This window comes from Colias eurytheme, chromosome 3 (genome assembly GCF_061535395.1).
Source record: "Colias eurytheme isolate Ceu_HAF_F1 chromosome 3, ilColEury1 Martin Lab GWU primary, whole genome shotgun sequence".
Lineage (NCBI taxonomy): Eukaryota > Metazoa > Arthropoda > Insecta > Lepidoptera > Pieridae > Colias > Colias eurytheme.
In genome coordinates, this window is record NC_142982.1 from 8,215,027 (window position 1) to 8,235,910 (window position 20,884).

The window sequence follows — 20,884 nt, forward strand, 5'->3', positions numbered from 1 at the left end:
GATTTTATCTACCGAATCAGTATCGCCGTTTTTTGAGAATTTTTGTGAGCAAGTAATAAATATATACTTATGTATCTTTTTATTGTTTGGTCCGAACATTTCCAAAAAATGTATGTAAGTCTTTACTAAGGCTTCAGAGACACATATACACGTTCACGCTTTCTTTTATACTATAAGTACCAGAATCCCTTATGTACCAACAATCAACATCCTAAATTTATATTGAGTAGTAAGTAAAATACAAAATATAAAATAGGTAGAAATCCAGAGTTTTCTAGACGTTATTATAAAAACTAATTTACTTGCATTATGGATTTATAAACAGAAGCATCTACTAATGATAACAGTAGTCATATATTTTCAACCATAACTGCGTAATTGTTAAGTAATAATCATGCATTATTTATAAGTATTTGACTTTGAAATGTGTTCTAGAAAAAATTTAATTTGATTGCCATAGACGCTCATCAAAGCTCGGCAAAAACAACCAAAAAACAAAAACATCTAGGCTGTAATTTAAATTTCCTTTAAAATCACTTTTCCTTTTTTATGACCTTGTAATAATTAAAGGTGCATATAAAAATAATATTATTAGTTTTTAAATTAGTCAATTATTTAAATCCACTCAAATTTTTGCTGCTCTGCACTGCTCCAGATGGATCGATTAACTTTATTCATATTTTTAAACAACGAGGAAATAACATTGGCACGATTTTAACGACTTTATTAATTTATGTGACTAATGATTCACAGTATTAATTAATTCATAAAGTGCTTAGATCGTTAAGATTCTCATTCTAATCCTAGGGAATCCCTTGACACTTCTATAAATATCGACGTAGGCCTTAATGCGAATTTAATAAATAAAGTAAATGTATCACAAAAAATATGATGTGTTTTCTTAGAAGATTTTAAAATCAAATCTAATTATGGTAGCCTATTTCTTGCGTTTGAATTGAAGCTCCTATTGATATGGCGATGGCGGTGCTAAAAATAGTTAGCGATGAGGCTAATGTTGGCTATACTTGGAAAGCTCGCACCGTTACGCTGGGAACCGGCCGGTGGCGCCAATGCCGTCGCCGGCCTGGGGTATGTCGACCCTTCTCTTTTGCTTTTTTTCACTACAAGAAGTACTTGCATACTGATGCTCAGTGATGAATCATCTATGTAATCCTTCATAGAGAAAATTACCGTCCAAGCTATTAAGTACTTGTCGCGCTCGTCCGTAAATAAAGAGATTAATTGTTAATTTGCTTTCTCGTCTTGGCTAGATTTCCAGATTTAGTGTGATGGTATCTAGAAATAAATGTTGTTTAGATGCGAACTCTACCATTTCATAATTTCCCTTATTATATTATATAGGAAAGATAAATAGGATCTAAACGTGGAAGAGTGTGCAAAAAAATAGCGGAGATGAAATGCAAGATGAATACTTGATAGCTTGCAAGCGGGTCAGTTACCCTTGACATTGCCTCAAAAGTTTCTAGGCCAGCCCGTGGAATGCACTGCGGACCTTCTGTACACACTTCACATGTAAAAACATCGGGTAATCGAAAGTTAAGCGTCGCGCCGTCCGCCGGCACGATCTGATATTGAACCGTTATATAAATACTCCACTGTACTACTCTAATTTTTTTGCAGGGCTATTCAGATTAACGAAAACTCGATCGGTTAAGTTATGCGCTTACGGTTTATTTTGCGTTTCTGCACCTGCATCCTTCATGACGACATAATCAAATAAAGATTTGTTTTCTATCGTTGGGATTTTTTTTAATATTTCAGGAAAACGAATTATGTTACGCTCTATGTTTTTGGGTAGAAAATGCCCATCAAGAAATTTTCCAATTGATTCCAATGACAGAATTTAATTAATTAAAGATCTACAATAACGTTATGGGCAAGCTTGGGGCGAACACAAATGCTTTTATTTTAATTTCTTTGTGCAATTTAATAATTTTATTTAAAACCTTCTTGGAGAGATACCTGTACTAATTAATAATTGAACAATGAACCTGAAAGACGTCAATAAGCACAACAAAAAATGTCAATACACTTGCAGAAATAAATTAAAGTTGTGGAAAAAATATTATTAACATGTAAATTTTAAATGGCACTTGTAAATTAATTCGGGCATTTGATTGATTATTTGAATACTGCGTCTTAAAAATGGATATTATGGACCAACCGGTATATTATGCAAAACTCTAATAAATCAAATTGTATTTTTCTTTAAAGCGAAACAATTAATATATTCATATAATTTAAATAATGTACTTATTCTTTTTAATTTTAGTCGTCGACCAAACAAACCAAATCAGAAAGAGATGTAAGATTTAAAGCAAAAAAAGAATTATCCTTGAGTTCTTTGATTTTGTGGAATATAGAAAAGGTTTTTGAAAAAAACACTTCCATCGATTTAAAGGTATCTACATTAAAATATACAGTACATTGATACATTAAATATAAAAATAAAAAAAAAGTTTTCACGAAAAAAATCTGTCTGAAATTTTTAGACGTAATAGTTATTACTTTTTAGTCATTTAATTGCTTTCATTTCTACTTTCCAAATTTAAATTTAATTACAATGTAAAAATATAAGCTAATTAGAGAATAAAAACTGCCTTTGTAACTATTCAAATATCAGGAGGCGATAAAAAATGCATACGAGAGTTTGGACCGAGACTGTGACATTAAGGTCATGTTGTCTCAACGGCCGGAGGAGCAGCATCTCGCCTGTGCTGTGTTGGCATGGCAACGGCTTGGACATAGTCGCGTCGAAAGCCTATATCAGTAATGTTTTTTTATTTTATAGCTAAAATTAAAACTAAATTTTCTATGATCCATTAGACTTAGGTATTAGAACCATTTGGATTTGTTACTTCTATCTCTGTCGTCTGCAATATCTAAATATTTCCATCAGAAATAAAACTGAGAAGTAATGAGGGAAAGTAAAGACAATTCTCCTTTCTTCTTATCTTTATAATTTAGTCGTGCTTGCGTACCTACTTAAGAACAAAAACAATCATACGCAGATATATAGGAAGGCTTTGAGTATTTACGTAGCTCGCGGTACGTAAACCGATACAGTACGTAGGTAGTAAATTAATTGATAACGATTTATTGTTTCAGTATTTGAATTTTAAAGACTTATTTACACCCGTCTGGTTTGCATCCGACGCGGACGGTGTGACATTGTAGAGTTTTATCAAATGCATTGTGCATAATTGTATAGGTATGCCTGTGTCGTACAAAAATAACCTATACCTTCTAGATGAATGGTAATGACACAATTATATGAAGTAAGAAATTAACTCAATAAAAAACAGTAGGTACATTTGTGTAACGGGTTATACGCCTGTTACGAATGCGCGCGCAATCGTTATGCCAAGCAAGTGCTTACAGCTTAAAGGAGAAAAAGAAACCACATATCAGGTTTTGTATCCGATGAAGTCGCGGTTTATTCCTTTTTAAACCTACATCGCCCTCGTGGTAATGACCGGAGCTAGGTTACTTTTTTGTCTTGGTAATTTTCTTCGCACGGTACTATTTTTACATTGCTAGGATTTTATTCTTAATATAACCAAAATTGATGCTTTTCATTTTATTTAAAATTATTTAACACATATTGTTTCGGTACCAGCTTCCTTCGTATCGAATGTCAGGTTGGCCTTGTAGGTTTTAATGTATTTGAGATGTCCAAATGTTTTTGCTCTATGAATATTAAAACAAAGACCCGTTCACTAATAAATATGGAAAGATACACTAATTAGTTTCTATTAATCACTATGATAAGTACTTAGCTGAAAATTGATGCGGGCACTAGGTCTAGACCATATCATTGACTTAGATAACGTTGAATGTTACCTAGGAGTTCTTAGGCTTTTTCTATTGATATGCACATTTTCTTAAACTCGGTCACGGTGAGTAATTGTCGGAATTGTTGGAATTTATAGAAGAATGTGGTCGTTTTTTCAGGTTTGTGCACGAGAATCGAAGGAAAGCCGAACTCAATAAGGAGAAAACAAAGTTAAAGTCTAAAGATAACCATTGTTATGAAGGGATATCTGGAAGTAGTAAAGGCATCAGTTCCGCAAGTTTTGGCACTTCTCCTCTAATCGGTCCAGTAGTGAGGCTACCAGTGGAAACGAAAATCGTGATGCGCGCGGAAAATCCTTGTTCACGTCATCAACCTAAAAAGCCACAAAAAAATCAAAAGGATATAATGAACAAAATTGATGCTGTACGTATTTGGGTAATATTAGTGACGAAATGAGTCATCACTTCGCCAATCTCCCTTATTGATTGTCATAATTGTCGGCTTGAAAAAAATCATTTAATAGACCTACCTATGTAATTAGTTTTGATCAGTCACTTTCAAATCCATACTAATAGGTATTATAAATGCGAAAGTAACTCTGTCTGTCTGTCTGTTACTCAATCATGCCTGAACTACTGAACCAATTTGCATGAAATAGGATACATAGGATAGGTTTTATCCCGGTAATCGCTTCGCCCGCGGGCGGAAAGCTAGTCAATTATAAATATCAAAATTAATGTCAGGGCAGATAAAATAAACAAAAGATTAAAGTAAAATTTACGAGTTACAGCTATTCGTTAGATATTTTTTGTTTACCGAAATTCTTACATAATATCATCATCATATAAGTCACATGAATGAGATTTATTTGTGTTTATTGAATTCCTATTAGTATAATTTGGGCCTGTTTATTTACAGTTTCTGTTAATACCTACATCGTTATACGAAACAATGACCTCACTATTACAAACTTCTTCTCTATTGAATTTAAGCCTTCTAGTTGTGGATAAATATTAAAATACATTAGACTAAATAGACACACAACCGAGTTTATTAATCTTAAATGGTATTTTCTTAAAATTTTTCTTTTATCATTAATTGTAATATTGGCAATCGTATGAGGAATATTACTACCTACTACGAGATCCTGTAATAGGTTCCTTATATTAACGAATAATTTTGACCACTTGACCAATTTGTACGGAACTTCATTTTCCTACCTAAAACACCAAGAGGAATGATATTATAAGTATAAGGTGTAGATAGGTAACCAGCACACCACTCGATCTTCAAAAACGCACTATTGGACGTCAAAGTGAGATGGCATTAGGTACTCGATTATCATGAGCGAAAAAGAGACAACTGGTGGCGATTCTGGCTAATTAGTCACATTTCGACTTGCCACTCCCAATTTTGTTTACGTAAAACATCATTGCTTGTAGGCATGTTGCATGGACTCCGCGTGTATACAACGGCTGACAGAGCTGGGCGCGGCCACGGAGGAGTTACGGAAGCGAGCGGGTCGACTGGCCCGGCGGGAGGCGGAGAGAGTGGAACTGCTTGAGCGGGCGGAGGCTGCGTGGAAGGATCTAGAAGCCGGCTACCAGCGGCGCTTGAAGCTCGCTGAGGAGAAGGAAGGAGATATAAATAAACAAGTACGTGTAGTGTGTTTTGTGATAATGATAGGTAAGTATCAGTTTTAAATCAATAGATAGTTATTAGAAAGGTCACTTCTGAAATAATAAGGACACTTATGAACACTAAGTATACTTAGTGTGAGTGTGAGTAATACAAATTTGAGTTGAGTTGAATTTTAGGTCCGCTGCTGCGCTACTAATAGTAAAGTAAAAAGTAAAGTAAAAAAGGATTTTGGATTCACAGTTTAAAAGAATCTGAAATAATACATTTAATTTCATAAATTTCTAAATAAATAAGAAATTATGAGAACATTTTTTAAGACCTTATGTAATCTGGAAAAAATATATTCACATAAGAAATATTTACATTTAAACTGTTTAGTCACGATGAGATGATAAATACACAGGTAGTAGTTACATATTTAATTAAATTAAGTACTAGATATGTTTTATGATAATGAGTGTGAGTTTTATTATGCGAGTAGGTATGATAAGCCTTTGCCTTTGCGCAAAAAGCGCAATAAACATATTATGTGCTATAAATCCGTAAATTTCAAACAAAAACAGCCTCGCAAAAATAAAATGAGTAATCTGTAATATACTTCTGTCTTCAAGTGGTCTACGCTTCAGCGTAGAATGAAATTCCTGGTATAGATTTACAATTAATGATATACGGAATACTTCTGTGGAGTAAAGTAGGAAATGATTATATCGAAACCATGTAGTTACCGTGTTGTAAAATAAGTATAATATAATAAAATATGGAAAATTTTTCTTTGTGCTCATATTGTTTTTCATAAAGTAATTAAATTATATCGAAAATACGTCATGAATGATAAAATCTGTATAACTTTAATATGAATTACCTATATAAAATATCCTATTTTGCGCCTACAAGTTGGATTTAGCAATGAATGATGTAGTGTTTTTTGCGCGTATATAATTTGTCATAAAAAAGAACGTTGATATAGTCGGTCGGTCAGTTTTTTTTTGGATTTTCCATTATTAGGTATCTGATCTGTAATTATGCCTGTCTGTTCATCAAAAGAACTTTAATGTCCATTACGTTTAAATCTGATTATTATTCATTTTGTTCATAAACCTTTTATCTTCTCAATTCCATAATCCAATACTTTCCAACTCCTATAAAGAAATAGTTGGTTGAAACACACCTCCTGCAAAGAGCAACACATAATATTAACTGTTTATAAATAACTTAATAATATAATATGACTGTTTATAAATAGAACTACTTACTTTCACAAAACTTAACAGATCAACAAGCTAATCGAAGACCGCAACACATACAAGAACGCGACAACAGCGCTAGCTCAGAAACTAAAAGACAAAGGGAGTGCAGCGGAGAAGGAACGGAGTCGCCTCACTCAGTTAGAGAAGGAAGTGTGTAACAGGGCTTGTGAGAGACTGCGCTTGAGTGAGCAAGCGGCGCAGGGGGACGCGGCTGTGGCGGAGCAGCAGTGTAGAGGGGTGCAGTTGGATCGGGAGCTGATGGTACATGAATACTACTGGCTCCAACGATATAATATTAAATTAATCGTTCGAAAAATGATGGCCCCGGTTACGCACATGTCAAAGTTCAAACGTATAGCATTTGAGAATCGAGAAAGAGACGGCACGCTAGTTTCTATACGAAAAAAAAAAGACATACATTTCCAAGTCGGGTCATTTGACCCGAATTTATGGTGCCACTTCGTGAGCGCGTATAACGCATCTACGCCCTAGGTTATACCTATATTACATAATATATCGTTGATGGGCTCATATTGCAAAGGGGATATCGTTAGGGAACATAAAATAATAGTTTTCAGTACTATGCTGTTACTTGTAAGCTGTCCAACTCAGTGCAGTTGATGAAACAGTTTTTCGATACAGGCCAATAGTCTAAAATGTAAATAATTAAATTAAATGCCCTGTTTAGTAGGTACGGGCTGCTATATGTGACTGTGTTAGATGCTTAGAATAAATAAAATTAAACATACTTTTTTTCCTTGGTACCTACTAAATAAACAAACCCTTCTCAAATGTTAGGGGGATTCAATTCTCTAGAAATTAAGAATTTGATATAATTATAAGGATAGAAGAGGACAAAGACCTCTTGTCTTTACAATAACTATCAGTAACTTATCATCAAACAAGACTTTAACATTTAGGTAGATACTTTTATCCAACCTGAATGATTCTGCGTGTTTAAGTTCATTGCCTGTATCAATATTGACTAATTTATATCACAATATAAACAACACCATCAAATTATATAATCCATATTTGCACTAGTATAAAGAAGAACAGGCTCGCCGGAAAGTTTTATCTTTGGAGAGCGAAGTGGATTCTACCCGTGGTCTCACGATTGAGGCAGAACGCGCGATGCGATCTGAACTGTCTGCCTTGAAAGAACAAATAACTGATGTCTCTAAACAGCTGTTACTTGAAGAAGCGGACAATAACCGTATTAAGGCTGAAGTAAGTGTCTTAATTAACTTATATTACAAGTGGTAGTTAAACTTCATATGTTTAGGGAATATCTTCTGACGTACCTACTGGTAGGATCATGAAACTTATTAACATTAAAACCAGAACGGGGCACACGTCTAATTTATTAAACTTATATTAAAGTGAAACTTTTATTACATTTACATCGTCTCAAACTTTTTGGTCTGTGTAGCGCATGTCGCGTGTATCGCGGCTGCCGAGTAGGTATACCTACTCGGCAGCCGACCGTCACGCGACATGCGCTACACAAAGCAGTGTTCGGAACCGTTCGAACAGTTTCACTTTTACCGTGGTTTCATAAAACCACACAACATTTTTTTTTCTAGTATCTGCGAAGTGCGAAATATCTTTTTTATATTTCGACCGCACTTATTTTGATTGTCAACAGAGGTATACCTACACACAGACTTATCTTTCTCATCTATTAAATGTAGACGATACGTATTAATTAAATGATAATAATATTACAGTCTGTTTTATGGGAAATAGGAACTGATGAAATGATTAACATTAGTGTGATAACGATACCTATATGTCGCAGTCATCTGGTTGAATTTGTTATTTGATTGAATGACTAAAGGACAAGTTGTAATGTAACGTTCAACGTCCTGACTGAACGTCATACAGCGTAGTTAGTACGTTAGGTACCAATTGTATTTTTAACTACAAAGAAATAAGAGTTGGCTTCGTCTTCTTGTGGACAAAGTAAATTCTCAGCAACTGTCGTCATTCAACAACATGCTGAGGGATCCGCTCTGTTCAAAGGGCTATGTTAATATCCGCTAACGAGTTGGACAGAGTGACGCTTGTTTAATCAACGTTAGGCCTAGTCATTACATTGAAAGTCGTCATTCAATGAATGTGCTACTCATGTAGCTTATAACTAGGTATTGAATGCTAGTGATATTTTAAAGATAATGTAACACATTTAATCTGATGTTCACGAAGAATGCATGTCATAGAAAAGCAAACTTTCTTTACTATTCCTAATAATTAACTATTGTGTGACCAATTTTCAAGCTCGTGAATAGTATTTTTATTTTTTAATTATATACTTACTTTAAAATTTTCATAAACATTTTACTCATTACTACCAGTATAATTCTCGCGTGTGAGGTGCTTAGTCTTTTAATAAACTACAAATTACTTCTCGGAAATATTAATGTTGATGTTGCTTTCAATTGATTCTTAAGAAATAAGATATCATAGATCTCTGAGTCAATTAATTGAGAAATATTATAAACACGTGTCACAAATGTGCATCAATTATGTCTTATTTACTATTAAATGACAGAAAATATAGATATAAAACAGATAAATGAAGATTACATAAATAAATTTTCCACGAAAATATTAAGCCGTCCTCGTCGCGTCGTTTATCCAAACGACGCGACGAGGACGGCTTAATATTGGCAAGTAACGACTAACGATCTCACGTAATCTAATAAAAGAAATAAAATCTGCTTTCCTTCTCTTTAATTTAGTTAGTTGTAATGCTCAAAGTGGTAGTGTAGTGTAGTGGTAGTGGTACTTTTCATGCGTGATGGTTAGGAAGCCAGGTGCAAATTTGGTTAACTATTTCCTCTCAAGAGATAATTCGTCAGACGCATGAGAGTATAGTATTATAAAGCCTCGTGAACGTCAGCTGGCGCTCGGTTGGGGGGGTGAGCGGTTGTAGCCTCCCACGCACATAGGAAAAAAAATACATTCATTCATTCATTTCCTCTCAGCTAAAAATTTGTCAAATTGTAGCTAACCCAATATCTCAACGAAAAAAATAGTCAGCTGGTTACAACATGGTGTATTATACGTCAGCTGGTGTCTCGAACATGAAAGTTAAATTTAAAGAAAAATTTATTTTCCGTTATTTCCTCTCAAACAAAAATTTACCTGATGATAGCTTATATGTAACTGTGGATAAATATATATGTCAGCTGGCTGTATCTTGGTGGAAAAACCGTCAGCTGATACGGGAGGCTACAACCGGCTTTCCCCCCAACCGAGCTCCAGCTGACGTTCACGAGGCTTCATAATACTATACCTTGATGCATTTTACTAATTACCGCTTGAGAGGAACTTGGTCATAAAATCTGCTGCTGGCTCCCGGACCATGATGAATGCGTGAATTGTATATCTTTTAACATACATACATACGTCAAACAATAGTTCAAATAAGACCTTTATTTGCTTTAAACATGCTATATAAGATCTTATAACAGCAATTATTATTAGCCGCATGTTTGGCTTACAGAACAATAGCATGCAAATAAATGCTACACTATGAACACAATGCAATTACAGCAATTACATAAAATTTTGCAGCTAGATGATTTGAGGCAAGAAAAAGGGGAAATTATTCAAGACCTAGACGGTTGTAAGGATATGTGTGATAATCGAATGCAAGGCAGAGTGGACGAGTTAAAGAAAAAACGGGATCAATTGATGGAACTAAAGAATAGAGTGATCGAGTGTCAATGCAAGTTGCCCCTTGATGTAGCTGTTGAGGTGAAACGAACTCTGTCTCTCGCCGCCCTGTGTCACTGTGTACCTGAAGATAAGATTTTGGTAAGTGATATTATGTGTGTACTGTGTACAAATAAATTAATGTCTGCTTGCAATGTTGAAATAATTTATGGCTGTTTATTTTAGGTATATTTTATATACTTATATACTATAGTTTAAATTTTTGTGTTTTCTGATTTGGTTATGTCCAATACCTAGATATGCTTTAAAAAGTTTCATGGGACTGGAAATATTATTGTCCTTGTATGAAATATCAAATATCGTAGAAAATTTGTATTAAAGTTCAAATGAATGTATTTTATATGGTAATTTTATTTCATACAATCTAATTATCTATTGAACATGGTAGGTATATTATTACGCCAACTGATCATCATTATCTAAATTTTACGAATCTTTTGAATACAGGTGGTTTTTATCGTAGCCATTTTATGAGTAATAAATTGACGTCACACGATGACTTCGTAATATTATCTGGTACATTAAAAACTAACATAGAAAAACCTAAAACTAACATTTTAGGATTCGTGCTCTTGTACGTCGCTTCGTAGCCAACTTCTATCGAATTTGCTATCAGACCTATTTAGCGGTCTGCAGTCGGAATTGAACGGGACCGGAACCTCCATGCCTTGTCAGCTGCTTAAGTGCTTAGAGGACAGGCATAATTGGGATCGGGCGTCTATCGTCAAGGCTAATTTACGGAATTTCTTTTCACAATTACTCATCGGCGAACTAGATATCGCTATCGCTACCTCGATTGAGAAGTATCATGCGAAGGTTTGATTTTATATCTATTTATTCCACGTAATCTTACTGATAGTTTGAAATAAATAAGATTTATAATTAGTAATCAATTAATATCACTTCTTATCGCTTATTAAATTAAAAATATTACTCCAAAACATATAATCTTTAATTAAAGATAACAAATTAAAATAATTAAAGGGCACTCTATAATCGGAACTGAACAAATCTGTCTTACGTAATTTTGACAGCAAGGTTTTTCATTTTTTGTGTTTGCAATACAAACATTAGGATACATAAGAATAGTCATATCACCTATGCCCTTCCACCCCATGCACAAAGTAATATTATACTAGGTACATAAAGTTAAGGAATGATTATAACGATTTCTGCATTCTTTCATAGATTTGTCTTAGATTAGGATAATAATTATATTTGTACCAAAAACAATACAAATAAGTAGCCGGCGCCAGATTGAGTCACTTGCATAAAATAATTTCTTACGAATCCCTGAATTGTTAGTGGATCGGAGCAAGTTGCGCGGACCAAGCGCGCCTTAGCCCCGATCCAGGCGAAGACGACAACGAAGGTTGGCAACAACGCGCCATTGAACGACGAGCACAGACACTGGCCACGGAACTCGCGGAACAACTGTTCCAGGAGAGAGCTGATAGAATAACTCAAAAGGCTAAGGATATTATGGCCTCTGGACCACCGCCTTGCGAATGCAAACCGCATCATAGTAAGGATAGGAATTTATAAGAAGCTGAATAAGTAGTAGTAGTATAGTTATCGCTAAGGGGTAGAAAATAATTTACAAAAAAAGGTCTCTGTATTGGGTGGTTAACACGATGTATTGAAATAGTTTCCCAATGGAGAAAAAGTAAAGAGCTAAAAAGGTTGTCTCGTGCTATGCCGTAAGAAATCACCGTAGCCCCTCTGAATGTCTATGAAAAATTTCATTAAATTCGGTAAAGCCGTTGCCGAGGAGTGACGCAAATATTATGACATATTTTTTTATGATTATTTTTTATTTGTTTTAATTATTTCTCATAGGTAAACTAAATAAAACGTATCCTTTGCTTTGCAGATGCTGCTGTGTATCCTTGTCTTGTAAAAACGCCGATTCCACCAAGTTCTTCGCGCAAAAATACTGATGGCTCGTCAAATTATTTGAAGCGAACTATACAGGATGTTAATAATCTCAAATATCAAATAGAGGACCTCAAAAAAGTACGTTTTATAGAATTTGGGTTGGAAATCTATGATTATTTTCACTTATTTTAAAATCTTATATTCATTATAGGATTCAATTAAAAAGGCAGATTTGAGACAAATGGAAGAAAAAATTACTAAAATAATTCAACGTGCTTCGGTAAGTAAGTAAAAATAAAATTGCTGCTATAATTAAGAATTTGAAAATTTTCTTGTAAAGATTGTATTTTTTTTTTCATTTTTACCTTCGAATATGGTGCACTTTTTTGGCGTGTATTTTTAAAAGTTTTATCTATGAGATAGGTTTGATGAATTTTAACTAAGCTTCGTTTTCCAGAAACAAGACACCAAACAACTATCTATAAATAGTGCAAATTCACCTATGAAAAAAGACGAAGATAACAAAAATAAGTCATTGAATAAATTTAATACATTGAAAAAGAACACTTCCGTCGAAAGGTTAATGAAGAAAAAACCGCTGGAAATTAACACATCAAGAAAAACCAATAAGATGTTGATATACAATCAAAGTGGTCGTATAGAAAAATCGGCGAATAAGTTTTCAAATAAAAAGAAAGAACAGTCTTTGGCCGTTAATGTATGTCTATGTACGGAACAAAAGGACAAGACCCTAAAAGTAGGTCACTTCTCGGCGTCAAAATGGAAACCGAAATTATTGAGTGACATAACTACCCAAGTAACTTCTAGCATAAAATTAACAAAACCAATAACACAAATCCCTCTCTCCCGCAAATCAAATGATATAATTGATATCAAGAAAAAAGGACGAAATAAACCATGCCCAAGTGAATGCATTTGCTTACATAAAATTCCATCAAACACTTCCGTAGATAGATTATTAGAAGTTTTGAAAAAATGGAAGTTCAATATAGACGATAGCCCACTGTTAAAGGGAATAGAAAGCAATTCACCTAAAGTAACAGATCCAAATAGTACTACTAATAGTAATCTTGAGCAAATCAATAATGTTACAAAATCTATACACGAAAAATTCGCCTTTCATTTATCAGAAATTCAAAATAATGATGAAACCTGTAAATCTTCGGTGACTAATGCTATAAATAGTAAGAAGACAAATGAATGTTTACCAGTAGCAAATTCCGAATATATGGCTGCAGTTAATCTTGATAAAAGTAATAACAATTGTATATGCACACAAAATAAAGCAACACTAAATTTAGGCGATGGAAATGTGTCATTACGTAATTTTAAATGCATTAATACAAGTTCGTGTCGATGTGTAGAGAGCTTAGATCAAAATATCGCACAAGATCAGGATTTTAGTCAAACACCTTATGAAAAGGAATCACAGTTATATTCGGTAAAGCTTCCTAGTTCAGATTATGCTAAAAGTAGCATGCGTAATGAGGAAAGTAATGTCGGGCAAAAAGATTCATTTATAAGTAAATTGGTTAAGGATTCGAAGTTAATTTCATTTGATTGTGATTATGACATAAAATTCTTGGGTGCTACTTTATATGACGTTCAAAAGAAAATGGAGCCAACATTTACAGGAAATTTCCATAAAAACAGCAAACCATGCATTAAATCGAAAAATTTGGATGATAATTCGAATGTAGTTCAAAAAAATGTATCTCGTGATGCTGATCATAACAACATAGAGCCTAAAGTTAATTTAAATAATACTACTAAAATCGAAAATGACTTAAAAAGTAGCTGCAGTATAACAAAAATATCAAAAACCGTAAAAGAGTCTTGTATTTGTTGTAAAAATAAAGATGAAATAAAAGAGTTGGAGTTTAATACCTTTAATTTACTGGAAGAATATTTAAGAGGAAAGTTAAATGAATTTAAAAGTAGTAACTGCAAGTCTTCGTGTATAAAACCGGAAGACGAAGAGAAATTATATTCAACGATTTTAGCGAAAGTTAAAGATTTTATAAGAAGAAGTACCGATCAATTATCTTGTAAATGTTCAGAAGAAAGTAAAACAGATGGTAGTTGGTCAAGGGTCTATGGTCTTTTACAAGAATATTTAAAGTTAAAGATTTCCCGCGTTCAATGTTCATGCTTTCAAACCGAGCAAACAACAAACCAAGAAATGATTTTACCAAATGTTTTAGACAAAGTAAGCACCCTTATTGAAAATGATTTTGAGCGATTGAGGAAATTATGTATATGTGAAATGAAATCGTCTCCAACATATGACAATCCCACTGATGTTAAGATTGATAAAGCAGTTGTTCATTTTGAAACGCAAGAAAATGTTCAGGACCAACTAAATTGCCTTAAAGAAGATACATCCATATCAGCCAATCCTGTTATGATAAACAAGTCATGTAGTGCATTAGATAATATTCCAGTTTATGTGCAAATGGTAGAAAAAGTTACTTCTTGCAAACTAAATACTCTTTATGTGACCGATTGTGACTGTCGGTATACATTCACTGAACCGAACGTATTTGGCGATAGTCTTAGTGTAAATCACAAATCTCAAACGTATAATGATACCAAGAGTTCGTGTAATAATGGTAATCAGTCTGCAAAAACATCAATTACTTCCGAAGAAACTGTAAATGACCTTGATCGAAAATTGCCTTATATTGGATATACGTTAAATTGTTCCTGTGATCATTTTGGGTGTGTATGTACGAAATCTCAACTAGAAACAAATGATGATAAAATAAATTTTATTTGGAATTCGCTTCAAAATAATATCCAACCCAAAAAATTATCTTACATAATGCGTGGAATACCGAAAGCGAGATCTGAAGTCATAAACATTTCTGAAAACTATTTAAAATTAAATTATGCTGAAACACGTAACGAGCCCAGAAATAATGACAATATAATTCAGGAAAGAAATACTTCTACTATAATAAATACTTTAGATGGTTGCTTAACTCAAACCAGTATTCACGAGGAAGAAGGTTTGGCTTTGAAGAATTCGGTTAATAATATTGAAACAACTAATATGGATACAAATACAATCGATAATTCAAGGTTTCAAAACCATGATGACACAGAACCTTCTTGCCATTCGAGCTTCGTGACAATTCCTAAAACTTGTGATGATATAGAAACTAATAAAAATACACTTTACAATTCTTTATTCCTCCCCGTTGATAGCACTCCATCCCGTAATATTTTAGAGAGTAGTGATATAACCATATCTGGATCTGTGTCGCAATGCGATTGCAACATGGTTCCTATCTGTCATGTGAAAATGCTTGTTGAAAATATTGAAAGTAATTTGAGGAACGGTAAATGCATATGCGATTCACTGAGTTCACAAGTCTGCCCGATACATTCAAAGAAAAGTGTAAGTCAAGTAAAATTTTAAACTGAGTTCATTTTGTCGGTTCTTTATTTATGTGTTACATTAAAAGTGATGTTACCATCAAATATTGTTTCATTCCTTCTCCTATTTCTCTGAAGAATGACCCTAAAAGGAAAACAGGCTGCAGGATGTTTTTTCTGAACTTGGCACATGTTTGACCAATAACCATATGTTTTTTTTAAGTTAGATAATACTTAAAATAAGTAAAACATGAAATCTGAGTTACATCTTTGTTTATAAAAAAATATGCATGCGCCCCTTGAAATTATGGAATACTATGCCAAAAACTGATAATAGTTGATGTTTTGTTTTGTTATTTACAATAAACGTATTTTTATCGGAGTCTTTATAAATATAAAGTAAAATCTATAAACATCACCCATTTTACTGTTTACGATTAATAATTTTGAATTTTCGATATCTGTATTATAAAGATAAGCAAGTAGCATTAAATAATATAAAGCAAAATTATTGCGCAATATCTGAAGGGCTTAGAATTGTCTCTTATTGTTTAAAATAGTTTCAAGGATAAATATATACAATATACATACCTGGAAAAATACGAAATACATAATATGAACAATCATAATATTTTAAAGCAGATTTCGATAAAATTGGCCTAATTCTGATTTGTTTTCTACTCCAGCACAATGAACAACACATTTCTCAGGAACGCGTAGAGATATCAGGTTGAGATTTATATTGAATACTCTAGTCTACCATCCCACGAAGCTGTGAAAAAATCAAAATCCAACGCAATCAAAAGGAAAAAAGCATTTCCGCAAATTTCGACATTCGCAAAGGAATCAAAACCTACAGGGTACTTCTATTCTTTATTTTTCATACCCCGTAGTGATAAGGGTAGCAGAACAGCGTTGTCCCGGGACAGCTCGTATCTCATAAGATGTTGGTACAAGCCTACAAAAACGTTAGCGATAGCAAATATCTATCTTCTAAGGTTGACTCACGGTCACCATTTTTATCTTTAAGTAATTAATTAAGTATATTTGCAACGCTAATTTCTTATCTTTATAAATATTTTTCCTAGTAATATATTTTGATCGTTTTCCATAGATTAAAATTGTGATTTACTTTATTTCACTTTCACTTTTTACTTTTAGTGGTTCAAAGGACCCCTTACGAAACAGGATTAAATATAAAACTATAAACAAAACATAGTGCACAATTGACCAAAATCAATTAATCGACACCTTTGTACCTACTTTAATCTTTAAGCTCGATAATAATGTTCTATTTATAAAGATGTACCTAATTGTAATTTTATCATTTTAGACGCTTTTAAATCTTGGCGTACAAAAGTATTTCTTATTTTATTGGTGGTGCTAAAATGATTATATCTTATCGAAATGTTTGTATCATCCTATGATTCAACCTTTATTATCTGATAAATAAATTCAGATTAGTGATAAACTTCCCTTTAATTATCATAGTGTGGTGCCTGTTGCATCTTTCCATGATTCATTAATCTCATAGCTTCTGACTACGATCATCTACGATTATACATGAAGACGTCCCCAAAACATGATTATATTTCCATAAAAATAACAATATAAATTAGGTGCGCCTAAGGGTGAGTTTCCACCAATAATATGTGAGAATGTGTAGTGAAAACTAATCATATCGCTTCACTTAGTTTAAACTTTAAAGTTTAAATGGTTAATAAATGATTTATTTATATGATTTATAAACACATTTCTCGCTACACATCTTCGCACATTATTGGTGGAAATGCACCCTAAAATTCCAATTCACATGTGATAATGCGCTGATTACACCTAACGAGTACAGTGGCGAGTCAGTGTCCTCGGCCGAGTGCTCGGTTGGTATAAACACTTCAACGAGTGCTCGGCCGAGTACTCGACCGAGAAGAGCGGCGAGACAGTCACTAGAATCCCAATTTGTTTACTCGGCCGAGTACCCACTCGCTATCCCGCTCGGCAGGTATAAACACGCACTCGTCGCGTCACTCGGCCACTCGCTACTCGTTCGTTTCGTCATTGTATTTTTTCAAAGAATTATTATTTTTATTTATTATTTCTAATAAATCCCACAATTCGTTAATAATATCTGGAAACAGCCGATTTAAAACCCGTTTAAATTCTTTTTTTTTTTCGATCCATTGCAGACATCCGCGTCGTGATCAAAACTGAACTGACTCGCCACTAGTGAAATACGTGTAAACACCCACTCGGTTCGGCAACTGTCTCGGCCGAGAGCGTATTTACTGACTCGCCACTGTACTCGTTAGGTGTAATCAGCGCATAAGTCGTACGTCATAATACGTTTTTTGTATTGTGGGATTTCTTCGTATTTTACTTGATTAAGGGATAGGTCAAAAACTTTCTTTGTAGGACGAAACATACCAAATAATATAAGCCTGATAGTTAACTATTTCAACCTATTTACTTTACATGTAGATTGTAGGTATTCTCGATTAAAAATAACCTTTATTCTATCTTCTTGTTCCTATTACTGCATTATCCGCAATCAAAATGTGAATAAACCAAAAGGAAGACCCATTTCCGGGCTCCTAATCATATCATAGCTGTACTCTATAATAAAAATAGATATGGGAAAGGTGATTTATCTTTCTCTACGTTTATTTATTATTAGCTATGCTGTGCCCGCGGACTAAACCAAGAGCAAAAGCAAGTATTTTAATAGCTTATGCAGAGTATAATCAAAATCGGCTTAATGCTTTTCACGTGATAGAGTAAAAAACATACATACATTAATATATTCTTATAGAAACTTACACGTTTATAATATTACTAGCGACCCGCCCCGGCTTCGCACGGAGCAATGCTGATACTAAATACCTATACTACAGAAAAAATAGATAACCGGGCGGCCGGCCGGTACCGCCGCAAACGCTACGTCCCGACTCCCGCAATTTTTAAATCTGTAATATCTTCGAAAATATTCACTTAAATCATACGATGTAAAGTGCCATATAGATCTATATTAAATGAACAATGTATTCAAGGTATTTAATTGGTTAAGGATTAATGCTGTATTGGTTAAAATCGCTTCAAAAATTAGCCATTATTTGTCGTAAAAAGTAAATGACAAAAAAAAGTTATTGTGGGTTATGCATAAGAGATAGACATATACCATCGCGGACTTTTCTGTAGACCTTTTCAATGTGTATATAAAGTACATTATTATTACATTATTTTGATAAAACTCGTAGGGTTCAGCCTGCGTTTGCAATGTAAGCGGAAAAAATGTAATTTTTTACGACATCACATTAGAAACCTCAAAAATAACAGTACTTCTCCACTATTTAATGGATGTTGTTATACATATAAACCTTCCTCTTGAATCACTCTATGTATTAAAAAAAACCGCATCAAAATCCGTTGCGTAGTTTCTAAGATTTAAGCGTACAAAGGGACGTATAGGGACATAGGGACAGGGAAAGCGACTTTGTTTTATACTATGTAGTGATGATGATTAAATAAATAGGATTATACTTACGTGTGAAAAGCGACCATTCGTCACAAAATTTGGTATAAAAATATATTTGACCCAGAAAATGTATAAAGGCAAATAGTTATCGCAAAATATGATTTATTTGGTTGAAATAGTATTCACGTAATTAGGTGAAGTCCACAAGAGTGAGGCCGCACGTGTAGGGCTAGTTCAATAATAACTCCTTTATGGGAACGTTAATTACTTCATGCTCACATAATTCTTTTTTAATATAAGCATATAGAAAAACAAAGAGAATTAGATGGTATAAGAAGAATTTTTAACATTCTAATTATTTCTTATTGGATTAGATTTGCTTCTTGTAGCTAGTGAACAGCAATTCAAATTTAAAGAAAAGTTAAAATGCTTAGTCATTATTATGAATCACAATTAATACGTAATACTAAATGTTTAAAAATATGCATAAAACGATATGCATTATCCCGAGGGACTATTCATGGTCATACTGGTTAGCTAAAGCATCAGCAATGAGGACGGTGTCCCTGTACAATTGAAGACAATTATAGAATCACAAACAGATACAGTCATATAGCATATGTTAATAATCTACAACTATTCATGGAAAAAAAAGATATGATGATGATAATTACGGTATAAGTATAACTCTATTAATCACGCAATGTCTAATCGACTACGTATTAAATGTGGAGCACCTTGTTTTCATTCGAGCTCCCTACCTTTTTATAACGTCTCCACTACATATTATGTTATCTTAATATTTTTGTGCTGTACCTATTGATTAACAATATCTTTATTAGTAACGTTATCGGTTATATTTGCTATTAATCAGTATTGTGCGTGTTACTACTGAGTTAACAGTGTTAAATGTCTTAATTCGGCTCTTTTTAGCGTTATGTTTAGTCAATTTTATACAAAAAAATTTTAAAAATGAATGGCAATACTAAATTGGAAGCGGAACCTAGAAAACGAAGTAAACCCAACTTACTATCAAGACTATTCTTTTGTTGGGTCTGCCCTATATTTTATAAAGGAAACCGAAGAGATATTGAAGAAAGTGATCTTATTAATCCAAATAAACATTATGATTCCAATCAACTTGGTGACAAATTAGAAAGGTAATATATTCTCATTTTATCTTTATTTATTGTATTTGTATTCATTCTAGAAACTTCAAAATTATATATACGACGCTTTAATTAAAATTTCTCTCGAAATTTTAAACATTTTAATAAATCAAAAGGTATAAAAGGCATAATGATATGTGAGTAGGATTGAATTAAAATTTAACAAAGAAATCGAATTAATGAAATACATTTTCATTTAACCGAACAACGGTTCAATAAGGCTCGGAAAGGGCTTTCACAGACTTTTTAACATTGGCGATAAATTTTTATGGTTCGTAGCACATATTTAACGGGACATTGGCAAAAATTTAGCAAAAGAATTGAATTAGAATATATATTCGAGTGGTATCATTTTTCTTGTCAAACATTCAGTCGTAAATCAAAATAAATGAAACCCATTTATCTTTTTTGCAAATATTATAAGAGGAACTAAATGGCAAATGTTCCCAAGATTCACTTTTCTTTAATATTTTATGGGGTTATAAAATGGTACCTTGACATGTTTATATCTACT

General features: G+C 33.3%; 1 protein-coding gene across 1 annotated transcript in view; it reads left to right on the forward strand.

Moving 5' to 3' along the window:
* The first annotated feature begins 1,003 nt into the window (after window positions 1-1,003).
* The window catches only part of LOC149909789 (uncharacterized), a 35,064-nt gene continuing 15,183 nt past the window's right edge, over window positions 1,004-20,884 (forward strand). Inside the window, exons 1-12 of the mRNA XM_090120200.1 lie at window positions 1,004-1,089; window positions 3,976-4,240; window positions 5,260-5,472; window positions 6,730-6,966; window positions 7,750-7,935; window positions 10,288-10,530; window positions 11,011-11,265; window positions 11,755-11,974; window positions 12,323-12,465; window positions 12,539-12,607; window positions 12,785-15,760; window positions 20,147-20,361. Of these exons, the coding sequence (XP_089976326.1) occupies window positions 1,004-1,089; window positions 3,976-4,240; window positions 5,260-5,472; window positions 6,730-6,966; window positions 7,750-7,935; window positions 10,288-10,530; window positions 11,011-11,265; window positions 11,755-11,974; window positions 12,323-12,465; window positions 12,539-12,607; window positions 12,785-15,760; window positions 20,147-20,361 (5,108 nt within the window). The remainder of the gene's footprint in view (window positions 1,090-3,975; window positions 4,241-5,259; window positions 5,473-6,729; window positions 6,967-7,749; window positions 7,936-10,287; window positions 10,531-11,010; window positions 11,266-11,754; window positions 11,975-12,322; window positions 12,466-12,538; window positions 12,608-12,784; window positions 15,761-20,146; window positions 20,362-20,884) is intronic.